Source organism: Corythoichthys intestinalis, chromosome 14 (assembly GCF_030265065.1).
Source record: "Corythoichthys intestinalis isolate RoL2023-P3 chromosome 14, ASM3026506v1, whole genome shotgun sequence".
Classification (NCBI taxonomy): Eukaryota; Metazoa; Chordata; class Actinopteri; order Syngnathiformes; family Syngnathidae; genus Corythoichthys; species Corythoichthys intestinalis.
Genome location: NC_080408.1, coordinates 16,612,548 through 16,626,659, shown reverse-complemented (window position 1 = coordinate 16,626,659; position 14,112 = coordinate 16,612,548). Strand labels below are relative to the sequence as shown.

At 38.8% G+C, this 14,112-nt stretch overlaps 1 protein-coding gene across 1 annotated transcript in view; it reads left to right on the top strand.

The window, feature by feature from the left end:
• Positions 1–14,112, top strand: part of LOC130930078 (retinal-specific phospholipid-transporting ATPase ABCA4) — a 71,778-nt gene that overhangs the window by 14,268 nt on the left and 43,398 nt on the right. Inside the window, exons 8-14 of the mRNA XM_057857792.1 lie at positions 305–394; positions 6,071–6,311; positions 9,324–9,463; positions 9,572–9,688; positions 10,018–10,215; positions 12,081–12,286; positions 13,934–14,110. Coding sequence (XP_057713775.1) covers positions 305–394; positions 6,071–6,311; positions 9,324–9,463; positions 9,572–9,688; positions 10,018–10,215; positions 12,081–12,286; positions 13,934–14,110 — 1,169 coding nt within the window. The remainder of the gene's footprint in view (positions 1–304; positions 395–6,070; positions 6,312–9,323; positions 9,464–9,571; positions 9,689–10,017; positions 10,216–12,080; positions 12,287–13,933; positions 14,111–14,112) is intronic.

The following is a 14,112-nucleotide window of genomic DNA, read 5'->3' as shown; positions in this document are numbered from 1 at the left end:
TTCCCGTTAGAATTTCAATCATTTTCTGTAATTGTTTGGCCATTTCCAGGTCTGTTCGTTGGTCCTTTCTAATCGATTTCGGGGCTTTATTCGGTTGCTTCCTATGAATATTGGGTCATTTTTTTTATTCCCCCCCTCTGTGAATACCGAAATTACGCTTGCTTGAGCAAGGAACTTGCATGAAGGATGTCTGTGTGTTTTTCTTGGCATTCCCTCCCGCGCTTTCCCAACAACATCAGCACGTCTTCCCTTGAAGACGTATAATGAATCAATACACGTGGGCGTGCCCATCCTCTTCCCTCAGTTGCCTCGCGTCATGGACGGCAAATCAGAAGGGGTGGACCTTCAGCGGTGGGGTCGTGTCCTCAGAGCCACGTCGGAGAAGATCCGAGAGGTGAGATGTCCCACAATGCACCTTAGAATATCCCACTCCTCTCGCCCACCCCGTAAGTCTTGCAGGCTATTTTTACCTTGTTACATAAGTCACTAGGGTCAACCTGGTCCTCTTGTTACCTCCACCAAGGGATGAATATGTTCCTTTGTTTTCATAGCCATGTACAGTTGTTTCATTTGTTCAAAATTCTAATGAGAATTTATATACTTTTTTTTAATTCAATTTTAAACACTGTACATTATTTTATAGGCCAAAAACTGTAATGTCAAACCACATATTATTCCAATCTGGCTCTGAACACGATTACGCAACTATTTCATTTGATGTATTTACCGGTACTCTGTTCATTTTTAATAAACCATTTCCTTTTTTAAAAACTATAGATACTTTAAGGTCAGCCACATTTTATCCAATTACTCATGATTTGATCTGAATTAAATATTGGTGTATAATTCAGTACTATGATTTCTTATTTATTTTACATTTCCTATACTACTAATATGTATTATACTGTATATGTGTAATATCAAACCATATTTCCCCCCAGACATGATGGTATTATAAAAGCATTAAGATTTTTTTGCAACCCCCCAAATTCTTGAATAAGCAGGGGCAAAATACTACCTAATTAGTAAAGTTGTCTGATAATGACTTTTAACCGAAACCGAACACCAAAAATCTGATACCGATATCAGACCGATATTGATATACGCGGTCATGGACTTAACATATTACAGCTACCGTAATTTTCGGACTATAAACCGCTACTTTTCGCTTTCATTTTTAATCCTGCATTTTATAGTCCAGTGCAACTTATTTATTGATTTATTTGGGTTACCGTATTGGCCCGAGATTACTCCCTCTTTTTCAAGACTCAAGTTTGAAAAAAGACTTTTTGAACACCAAATTATTTTGTATACAGAAAATAATTACAGTACATCTGAAACAAATGATTATAACAATACATTAGAGGGAAAGAGCATGTTATTTTGCCTCATTCAACTCTTAAAATCTGAACATTTAAATATGCAAACTAAAGTGCAATCATATTCGTAAATGAATGGCTTCTGGTTTTTGAAATGTAAATAAACCAATGTATTGTGATAAAACAACAAAGTTGCAATTACTGCATTAACCATCAAAGTGAAGTCTAACTGTAACTGTAGTGTTGAAACAAATCTGAATAAGGAAAAACACTGCAACAAAATAATGCGAACTGGTTAAACTTGAGAGTAGCTGAGATCTGTCATGACAAAACATCCTTCAATGATATCTGGCGCCATCTAGTGTCGTGAATGGGTATAATGTCCAGACCCCGAATAAAAGACGACCCCCACTTTTTCAGTCTTATTTCAATCCAAAAAACACCGTCTTATATTCGGGCCAATACGGTACTAGGTAACACTTTATTTGACAGCGGCGTCATAAAAAACTGTCATAAGCCCGTCATAATTACGACATGAGACTATAATGGGTATTACTGAATACTTATGACACATATCATTAAGTGTCATCCGGCAAATTATGTCACTAATTCCATTTATGTCCAACTTGGATCTTTTAACTCCATTCAAAAGTGAGATAATTTGCCAGATAACACTAAATGACAAATGCTATAAGTATTCATTAAAGCTCATGACAGTGTCCTGTCATAGTTATGATTGTCTAATTACAGTCTTATGGCTCCACTGTCAAATAAAGTGTTACCAAATACTATAACTAGCAATAAATGAAACAACTAGAATAGTAAATGAAGAAATAAGTAGCACAGAAAATGAATTTTGATTGTAATTTGCATCTGCAGCGCTGCAATGCATGCTAGGACGCATGTTGGACAACAACAGTCTTGACAGTAGGTGGCAGAAGAGGTTGACTGTCTTCCCCAAGGGAGCAGTGATAGACAAATTAAGCTTCTTGAAGCAATGTAGGTTTGCAGCCAATTGTTTCAAAGCTTCATGGTGGTTCATCTGGTCTTATGACAGTCGTATGATGCCACTGTCAAATGAAGTGTTACCAGTTAATATTTTTTGGTGTAAATATCCCATAATTCAGTGAGGACAGCTGTGGCTTATAGTCCAGTGTGGCTTATCTGTGTACAAATGCTGTTTTCGTGCCAAATTTGGTGGGTGGCAGGCTATAGTCAGGTGCGCCTTACAGTGTGAAAATTACAGTAATTGTATTGTGATGCCCTACTGGATGCTTTAATAATGATAAATGTAACAACTTCAAGGTTTTCCAAATAAACATTCTGCGAAAAATAAGAGAACAACTTCAATTGAAGTTGTGGAAAAAGTGCCTACATTGCACCACTATAGTGTACTTATTGTTCAAATCAAAATAGTGCAAACATCAGTTTTTTTGGATTAAGAGCAAAGTGCAAAGTGCCAATTAGGTACTGCCACATGCAATTAGGCCCAAAACTGAAAATGAAAAAAACGATGTTGATAATATCCGTCATTTTAAAATGTTTTTATCGGCTGATATTATCGGCTGCCTGATAATATTGGGCAACTCTACTGATTAGTTGTGTGGGATTATCAATCAAAAAGGTGTAACTCGTGTGAAAAAAAAGTGTGCAATGGGTGCTGACTTCATGTAGTGTTCCCACATTGTGAAGGATTGCTGGGAATTTGGTGCTCCTAAGGAGAGTGGGTGTGTAAAGTGAGTGTGTCTTTCGGCACGTTCAACAATGGTGGAGATTGGTAGGGTAGGCAATCGAGTGAGTGTGGGTCGCCATCATCATAACCTGGGGCCAGACGAGGGAGTAAGAATTGAGGGTGGGTGGGTTAACATTCCACGGAGATGACACATCCTGCTAGGTGGGACTTTCTCGCTGCCGTGGTGACGGAGAGGCGAGCCAAACGTGCGTGTAGACGCTTCCTGTCTGACTTCATGTATTTGTCGGAAAGTGTGTCACATCATCAGCCAAATTTTTATGATAAAACATTCTAAAATTAATCATAATAATGATTGGGGTGTGTCGAAAGGTGTCTTCAAAAATGTATTTTATGAAAATATTACATAATTATCATTATTATTATTTTTTTTTTTGGCAGAATGGTGGATGGGTGTAGCACATTCCCTTCACAGTTCTGAGATCAAGGGTTCAGTCCTGGGCTCTAGCCTTCCTGTGTGAAATTTGCGTGTTCTCTTTGTGCCTTCATGCATGGGTTTTCTCTGGCTTCCTCCCACATCCCAAAAACATCCGTGATAGGCTGAACACTCTAAATTAGAGTTGCAACAATTAATCGATTAACTGGAGTAATTCGATTACAAAAAAGCATTTAATTAAATTTTGCTGCTTCGAGTATTCGTTAATTAAAGTGGCGCTGTAATGGTTTGTTTTGAAAGTGTTTGCATTTATTTTTTATTGATTGGGTGGATACACTACCCTCTAGTGGCAACAGTGAATATGACATAACTCATCTGACATGGCTGAATCCAGCTGCTCCCTGTGAAGACCAAAATAAAGTATGTTTTTGTTGTTTTTGTTTGAGCTAATATGTTTGTTTATGCATTCGTTATTTGGTTTAGAAGTATATTTAGCCAATTTTTGTGGGAATATGTGTTTGAACGATTTTTTGTAAAAAAATGTAAAATTGTAAAAAAAAAAAAAAAAAAAAAGTTAGCATTTTATAGCATTTATGCTAGCGGACATTTGCGATGCAATTTAGCCAATTGTTCTTTTGTTGTACTTAGATCCTCATTTTTTCTTTTTTTATACCATTTGAGGCTTAGCTGAGGTATTGTTTATCTGTCAAAATTAACGCGTTAACGGGCGGTAATTAATTTTTTAAATTAATCACGTTAAAATATTTAACGCAATTAATGCATGCGCGGAACGACCCACTCAAGCATTGCCGCGAACAGACTACAATGGCGCCGTTTGAAGTATATTGAGAGCTAAGGGCAGAGACAAGCAAGTGGAGTGGATGCAGGTGTTTCCAGCACCCGCCAAGGGGGCCGCTGTTATTTTCAATGTGACCGGCATTGTCAGATTGAGCAGTGAGGAAGGAAGTGGTCGAGCGAGCGAGAGAGAAGAGAAAGTGCGCAATTAGCGCAGGCCCGAGTGCTGCGTTAACCACATGCTTTTGTTTTGTTAATAAAAGTATTCACAATAAGCCATCGAATGCCTCTCGGTGTTTATATGTTCGTCGCTGTCTTCCTTAGAAGGTAATTGGATGAACCGAGCCATTTGACAACAAAGAGCCAACATGATTCACCAGTCCACTGGTGTCCATAGCACTACCAATTTCCTAGCAGGATGAATTGGTAACGCAGACATTTATTGGAGCCACGTTATTTAATGGGTTACGCAGTAGTATCTCTTCCTCAATTGTTTAACTATTGTGGCTAGCAACGTACAGAATTATAGTTTGAGATGATCTTTTACTTAACACCATGTATTGTACTCAACGCAGAGGAGACATATCCTTTGCAGCAACTACTGTGACCCATGGTTGCTCAAATTCCCATCATGCATTTGGGCAGTTAAGAACATTTAAATTGCTACAGTATCATTTAGTGAAAGCACAACAAAAATAATATTCCTATCTCTCAAAAATAAAATAATGTTCACAAAAAGAAAAGCGCTCAATGCAAAGAGATCTGGCATTCCCAATCAAAATAGCTATACAAAATAATACGCTATTCAAACATTAAGTTTAGCTAAAAAAATACACTAGATGGCAATATTTAGTCACAATATACAAACTATCAAAATTACTATAACTTCTACTCTCATTTATCTTTTATGAATTAAAAGTCTTTCTATCCGTGGATCCCTTTCACAGAAAGAATGTTAATGTTAATGCCTTCTTGTGGATTTATTGTTATAATAAACAAACACAGTACTTATGTACAGTATGTTGAATGTATATATCCATCTTATCTTTCCATTCCAACAATAATTTACAGAAAAATATGGCATATTTTACAGATGGTTGGAATTGCGATTAATTACGATTGATTAATTTTTAAGCTGTGATTAACTCGATTAAAAATTTTCATCGTTTGACAGCCCTAATATATTATATATATATATATATATATATATATATATATATATATATATATATATATATATATATATATATATATATATATATATATATATATATATATATATATATATATATATATATATATGTATGTATTCCTAATCCGATTACTCAATTATTCAAACAAACTAGTTCATAGAATAATTGACTACTAACATAATCGATAGCTGCAGCCCTACTCTAAATTGTCCATAAGTGTGCTTGAGAGTATTAAAGGTTGATTGTCTATATGCGTCCTATGATTGTCTGGCAACCAGTTAAGCTAGTACCCCATCTTCTGCTCATAGTTTGGTTAAGATAGGCTCCATCCTTGTGAGGATAAGCGGTAAATGAGATAAATTAATGAATCATTGTATTTTTTTTTTTTGCATTTGTTTTTGTTTTTACATGTTATGTATTTTCTTAAAAGAATTGATGAGTGTTTAAATAACTAAAATGTACCTTTTAATTTCATAGAGTAAAAAGATCCTCAGTTAATTTGTACAATTTTAGAGTTTACAAAGAGATAATTATGCAGTATATAATCATATATTTTTTTGTATATTTCTTTCAACTATTACACCTAATATTAGTAATATTAGTATTATCTTTTAATTTCCCATTTTCCTCCCCGCAGCTGATGCAGCGCAGCAACTCCCAGGCACTCATCAAAGTAATCAGTTCTCTCTTCCGGGCTGGTGGCCCTGCCTCCTTCTCCGAGCTGATGGCTTCTGTATCTAGCCTTTTCTGTGGTTATCCGGAGGGCGGTGGCAGTCGCGTGCTCTCCTTCAACTGGTACGAGGACAACAACTACAAGGTGTTCCTGGGCGTTAATGGCAGTCGCACCCGTGACACCCATGTGTATGACCACACAACCAGTGAGTTCAGCCGTGCGACAAAATGTCTGAAAAACATGTCTTTGAATTAGAAGGCCAAATAGGTACAGTATTTCATTAGATAGCCAGTTTCCTACAGATACCAATACGAACTACTAAAGAAACCTAAAATGTCTGCCTAAATTCAAATTAAGACCCACGATGTCTTTCCAAAATCAATTTTAGACCCAAAATGTCTGCCAATATATTTAATTTTTAAAATGTCTCCTTAAATCAAGGGCGTAAGTTTGCATGGGGACATAACACTACCAACTTTTCACGATGCTCAAATTGTCCCCACCAACTTTTAAGCAACCTTATTTCCATTGTTTAATAACTTGTTATATAGGTAATTTAGTTTTTCCATATGTTGTAAGGATAGAATTGACCCTACCATTATTAAGTGAATTATTTTCATTATGTTCAGACTTATATTTACCCCTTCTCACTTGCTGAATGTGTCAATCCATTTTTTCCCCTCAAACGCATGTTTCATGACACCCCACATACGCACTCACAGCCCCGACAGAAATACATGTCGAAAGCACGCTACCTCCTCCACCCCATTTGAAAAGGAGGGATATTAGACGGGTTTTTTTTAGGCCACCAGCAGCAGCCACTGTAAGTAAAGTAAAAAGATGTCAATGTTGTGGACGTGGGGAACACACCACTAATTTTGCTACTGAAAGTCTGACCTGCGTCAGAGTTAGCATAGCATTAGACTGTGTGAATTTGCTAATCTGCTTAGAGAGAAGCATCCTCCGGCTCGTGTTTTCTACTGTTAACATTAATTAAACTGAGAAATGTAGTGAACCGAAGCTTACCTCCTTCTCCCCAATTTTCATTTTAATTTTATTTATGGTGTCTTAAAGCAGCCCAAAGGAGCTCTGCAAGTGAACGAAAGCACTAGTGTTTTACCTGAGGGATTACTCCATTTTTATTTATTTTTGTTACATATGACAGTTAATATAAGAAAATACAGATCTATTTTGCATTGATCATTTAGCATATCAAGTAATTAGGTTCAAATTCGTGAGAAATATAGCCCTGAAACCCCGTTCACCCAATCTGTTTGGTCTTGATTAGGAGTGAAACGGTTTGCGGTTCAAAGCCGAACCATATGGTTCGCCCTGTACGGTTCAATACGCCTTTATGAACCGCGCCTTTTCGGTTTTGCAATTAATTTATTCCGAACGCTTGTGGAATGAATTGGTCGAGCTCTGTGTGCGACGTGAAGCACAGCTGTGGCGAAATTCCTGCCCCGCCGCAAGTAAATGTCCGATCGCTGTCATGCACCTGTGTAATAGAAGCCGAGTAACGCCCTCTCTCGCTTACGAGCGAAGTGAAAGTGAAACAAGAAAGAAAACAAAAAGCTATGGCGAGCGGAGGAGTGGAGAGACCGAATTTTGAGGAAGCACTGGCTTCTTTCAAATCTGCGGTGTGGCAACATTTCGGTTTCCCCGTGGATTACAATGCGGTGGGAGAGAAAATAGGAGGGAGAGAAAATATTGAAAAAAAAAACAATTTGCAAGCATTGCTCAGCGCTTGTTCCCTATGCTATAGGCAATACTTTTATAACATGACTCCGGCATCTCAGCCGGCATCACCCACAGATATCAATTTCTCAGAGCAGGACAACCCCGGAGATGACACCAGTGAAAACACACGGTGGGCTTCGTTAATTTATTTGCAACGCTTGACCCGCGTTACATTGTTCCCTCGCGGACATATTTCTCCAACAACGTATTCCCCGACATTTATGAAATGACATGCAAAGCCATCAAAGATGACTTTGCTAACGCACATAGTTTCGCCGTGACCACTGATAGTTGGACGTCCCGTGCTACAGAGCTCTACTACCTAACTGTGACTGTCCACTATAATTCATACCTGTCAAGTTGTACGTTCTCAGCGTAATTTGTACAAGTGAGCACTGATTTTTAAATGTGTACGCTGTACGCCACGTTCAAATTCTGTACGTTTTTCGTGCATTACGTTTTTTTTCCTCCGTTCGTTAATACGTTGGTTGAATGACGAGAAAAGTCAGAGGCACGGAGAGGGAAGAGTGTTTGTGATGCTAGGCTAGGTGGCTCCAATATTTCCTGACTGTAGCCGACAGCCTACAACCTACGCCTAGATATCTCATGCATATAGAACTACATGCGAAATGACAGACTCGGTAGCGTAAGTAAACAGCCGCCATTTTAGAGCAGTAAACTTCTCAGAAAGGCTCTGTTGTAGTGAACCTTCCCAGTGAACCTAAGTAACTTTTTATCTAAAATACTCCTAAATCGGCAAAATCTTGACTTGAGTCTATCTTTAAATGATGAAACAGTTTTAAAAATTTCACATGTCAAAAGTAGACATAAGGGAACTAATGCAAAAACGAGAGCAATTTTATCAACTTTAACGGTTGATTCAGAACATTAAATGACCTCCAAACATAGCAAAGGTTACTATTTTTTGTTTTTTGTTTTTTTTGAAAAAAAATGAAAAAAAAAAACATCAAAAAACATGAAAGGTAACACCAGTTACTTTGACAAGTAACTTTTTTACTACTCTGTATTTCAGTAGTCAGTCACTAAACTAGCCAAAGAGCTAAGAGGCATTTTAACAGTCGAACATTTTAAGTGTTTATTTCATTTTCTTAAAAGCAAAATAAAGGCAGTTTTAAAAAAAAAATGCAAAAAGCAAACCGAAACCGAACCGAAACGGTGATCCCAAAACCGGGGCTCAAACCGAGCCGTGGGCTAACTGAACTGTTGCACCCCTAGTCTTGATAATGTCCCGTCTTCAGAAAAAATTGTACATGCAGTTTATGCTGTTATATCGGCCCTACTAATGTTGAGACTAAATCTACACCCTTGCCTTAAATTAAGTTTGAAACACCAAATGTGTGTCAAAATTCAAATTAAGACCCAAAATATCTATGGCGAATTTAATTCCTGGCCCAAAATGTTGCCCAAGCGTACTTTCTTCCCTTGTTGAATTTAATAATGTGTTTGATGGTGTCAGCCGCCTTCTGCAACAGCCTGATGCAGACGTTGGAGTCCAACCCGGTCACCAAAGTGGTGTGGAATTCCGTCAAGCCCCTGCTGATGGGAAAGATCCTGTATACCCCTGACTCCCCAGCCGTCCGCAAGATATTAAAGCAAGTAAGGGAGGAAAGCCCTGGTCACCACTCTGCCCTCCTGACCCCTCTGGCACTCACTCCTCTCCTGTGTCTTTAATCATCCTAACTTTTTGTTTTGCCCATGTGGCAGGCGAACACCACCTTCGAGGAGTTGGAGAGGCTTCACAATTTTGGCAAAATGTGGGAAGAGGTTGGACCTCAGCTTTGGGCTTTCTTCCATGACAGTGTGCAGATGAATATGATCAGAGTAAGACTTTGGCACCATCCATTGCTCTATTTAGGAAAACTTGGAAACCATAAATTTCTCACTCATGTACCAACTCAAGAACTGAATTCTAAATGACAAACTTCATTGGCCAACAAGCCGGACAACAAGCCATTGAAGTTTGAACTGAGTTCAGCTAACTGAACTGAAAATAATGCAAGTCATTATTTTGATGATTTTTCATACACAAACATCAATTGGAACACTGTGTAAATGAGAAAAATCCGAATATTTATGGTTTAGTCACAATAATACTTGGTTTTGGTTAAAGTGTGCTTTTCATAATTCCATATACTGTATTATGGACACAGGACACGCTAGCAAATCCTACAGTGATGAACTTTGTGGACCAGAGCCTGGAGGATGGCAACATGACCACCAGAGATATCCTTAACTTCCTGTACAGTGGCCCCGAGGAACGGCGAGAGGCAGGAATGCCCAGTTTCGATTGGAGGAACATTTTCAACGTCACCGACCAGATCATTCACACAATCAACCAATATGCCCAGGTGAGTAAAATGACAAGTTTCTATGCACATAACTAATGGTCTATCCTATGTAGCATATTATTAAACTAACATGTGAATACACTGAACTAGTAAGCAACTAGTAAGATTCATTGCTGTTAACTGGCAGCCAAAATAATTTAATAGCTGCAGTATACAATTTATAATTGTTTACCAACCAAAATAATAGACAGCTAATCAATAAGTAAATTGTTACAACAAACCTAAGTGACTAAATAGCTGAATTATTGCCAAAGGAAGGAAAGAATGTGCAAGCTAACGCTACTCTATCTAACTTAACTTAATTAACTACAGGGTGGGGCAGAGCAACTTGCTTATTTAAATTTGGCGCCCTGAAGCGATGGTTGCTCTGAGGATAGTAAGGATGGACTTATTTGAGAGGGTGGGGCTTAAAGTTTGGTTCTTAACTTGCGTTATTTATTTTGTGTTTATTTTTCAGGAACCCCAGTGAGCATCATGGAGTAGACGAAGTTTGAACGCACTTTCGCTGTTGAGGCATTTTTTTCAAGCGGTCGCTCAATCGTCGCAACGTGCATTCTGTAGACATTTCAATAGCGCCCCCCCCCCCCGTGGTCGTGTTCCTGGCTGGCAGTCAATTGTTTCATGTGTAAATAACTTCAGGGTAACGGGTGATGATGTAGAGAAAAAAAAAACTGACCTCCCACTAACAGCAAGGTCACCCCAAAACATTGATGCGGTGAGACAATCTGTTTTGAGATCTCCCCGACGTTTTGCCCGCAAACACGCATCTGCTCTTGGGTTGTCTGCTCATTCTGTGAGACGAAGTCTCCATCAAGAATCGAAATTTCCTCCCTACAAATTAGCTATGGTGCAAGAACTTAATCCATGCGATTTATTGCTCGCTTGAAAAAAAATGCCTCAACAGTGAAAGTGTGGTCCAAACTCGTCCACTCCATGATGCTCACTGGGGTTCCTGAAAAATAAACACAAAATAAACAACGCACAATAAGAACCAAACTTTAAGCCCCACCCTTTCAAATAAGTCTATCCCTACCATCCTCAGAGCAACCATCGCTTCAGAGTGCCAAATTTAAATAAGCAAATTGCTCTGCCCCACCCTGTATTACTTAATTAACTAATATCAAACTTGAGTTAAGTAGGCTACCAAACCAATAAACTAGATAGCTATCAATCTAACTAACTAACCAACTAACTAACTAATATCCTCCAAGGCCTGACATGGCCTTCATCTTGGAGGTTGGGCAGAAGTATCCTGCTGTCACCCCCCGTTCCTCTGGCCTTTCTCAATTTTGTCCCACCCAACTCTGTGTCAGTGCTCTTTCAAATCAACGTCTGTGCGGGTAAAAGAGGGACAAATGGCTGCATCCATCCTCCACACAAACAAATGTGACGTGGCGATTCAGCTAATTAGACATAGCCGTCGGCCGCTATTGTTCTGCCTCAGGACACCCCCGGGCACTGTCAAGTGCTGGAACATATGTATCCATGAGGCACTTTCATTCTGACACATTCAGAAGGGAAAGGAATGTCTGGCCCAGAATGTTCTCTCATCTACAGTCAAGTGAATGGACCCATTTGACACGCTATGGAATAGGATCGTGGTTCCACAGCTTGTCTTTGGGAATTTCACAAGCTGTTGCATGTTCTTCTGTGTGTTTGCGTGTATAAAAAATGTGATAAATAATGAAGTATTTTCCAATTATAAATCATGTGACTGGAAATTACATGTGCTTTTGAACTGTTTGAACTGGAACATTTTAGAATGTCCTTTGGATTTGTGACTGGTACATTAAGATTTTTTTACGGAGTTCAACTGTTTTGATACATTTAATGGCTTATTCTAACCCCATCTTTCCTGACTGCAGTGCATCAACCTTGACAAGTTTGTGCCCTACACGGACGAGGCGCAGATGATTCACCAGGCTCTGTACCTGCTGGAGGAAAATAAGTTCTGGGCCGGCGTGGTCTTTGTTGACATGTACCCCTGGACAACCAGCGTTCCGCCACATGTCAAGTACAAGATCCGCATGGATATTGATGCCGTTGAGCGTACCAACAAGGTCAAAGACAGGTCAGCGGTGATGTTCTGAGTTCAATTTCGTTGTATGCTGTGTTGATGCTGTGATCCACCACTTATGTCATGACATCCATGCCTTTTGGATCTCAAGCTTGTCTTTGAGCTCTGGACAGATTTCAAAAGTCCAAAAGTCATGAGTGCCATAACTCACAAAAATTAATAACTCACCTTCTCTGACTAATCCTCACATTTTGTCCCTCTTTAGAGTCTAAAACTTGCGGTCCAGGGTCCAAATATAGTTGGGCATTTTGTGTGTTTTTTTGTTGTTGTTTTTTTTGTAAATGACTTATACTGCAGACTCATGACAATTTTTGACAACGTTAGCCAAAGTCAATTGTTGTTAGTCATGTTAACGTAGCTCCGAAGACATAACGAAGGGAAAATGTATCCCGCCATTCAGTCACCATGATGTTTTTCTCAAAACCTTGCTGTGAAGAGAAGGGTTGATGATCATTGGAACAAATGTCCGGAAAAGTAGTGGTACTGTCACAGGAGTATTGTGATTTTTCTTACATGCGCCTATAAAAGTTATAATTAGGATTGTTCCGATCATGTTCTTTGCTCCCGATCCGATCCCGGTCGTTTTAGTTTCCCAATCCGATTGCTTTTTTTCTGCTCCCGATTCAATTCCAATCATTCCCGATAATTTTTCCCGATCATATACATTTTGGCAATGCATTAAGAAAAAAATGAATAAAAGTTGGATGAATATATACATTCAACATACAGTACATAAGTATTGTATTTGTTTATCATGACAATAAATCCTCAAGATGGCATTTATATTATTAACATTCTTTCTGTGGGAGGGATCCACAGATAGAAAGACTTTTAATTCTTAAAGGATAAATGTGGCTTTGTATATTATGACTAAATATTGCCATCTAGTGTATTTGTTGAGCTTTCAGTAAATGATACTGCAGCCATTTAACTTCTGCCCAAATGCATGATGGGAAGTGCAACCATGACTGTGCGTAGGGGCACCAACTGATATATCTTCTCTGCGTTGGGAAAGAACATAGGATGTTAAGAAAATGATCAACTACTACCTTTCTTCCCCACATTGCCTCCCACGTTATTTTTAATTGCTGAGAGAGGTATAGTAAGGCTTTATCCACATAAAACATGGCTCCAAAGGCTGTCAAAATTCTCTCTACTCATTATACGCTGCCTTTTAGCGCTATCTATAGGTAAAACGGCATCTTTATAGATTGAACGTGACAATGCGTGAGTGGGTCGTAAAGCGCATGTGTTAATTATTTAACGTGATTGATTAAAAAAAATTAGTCACCGCCGTTAATGCAATAAATTTGATAGCCCTTCTTTAAGCCAAAACTACTCTGGGTGAGTGTAAGGCATTTTGTCTGTAACATTAAATACAATTAGAAAACGATTTAAATAAAAATATATATATATTAAAAAAAGGCATGTCCGATATTTTTTTTGCCGATTCCGATACTTTGAAAATGACGTGATCGTGATCTTTAGTTATAATGTCAAAGAATTGCAACGTGAGACCTCCCTATTCAATTCAACATGCTTAAGAGTGTGCAAAACACAGGAGAGATGACTAAAGAACCCGGTCACCAAACTTGTTCATGATCTGAAGAACCGTTAATAAGCTGTCCTGTTTCTTTCCAGGTACTGGGACCCTGGCCCCAGAGCGGACCCAGTGGAGGACCAAAGGTACATCTGGGGGGGCTTTGCCTACCTGCAGGACATGATTGAACACGGCATCATCAAAGTGCACACAGGACACGACTGGCCACTTGGGGTCTATGTGCAGCAGATGCCCTACCCTTGTTACGTGGATGATCTGT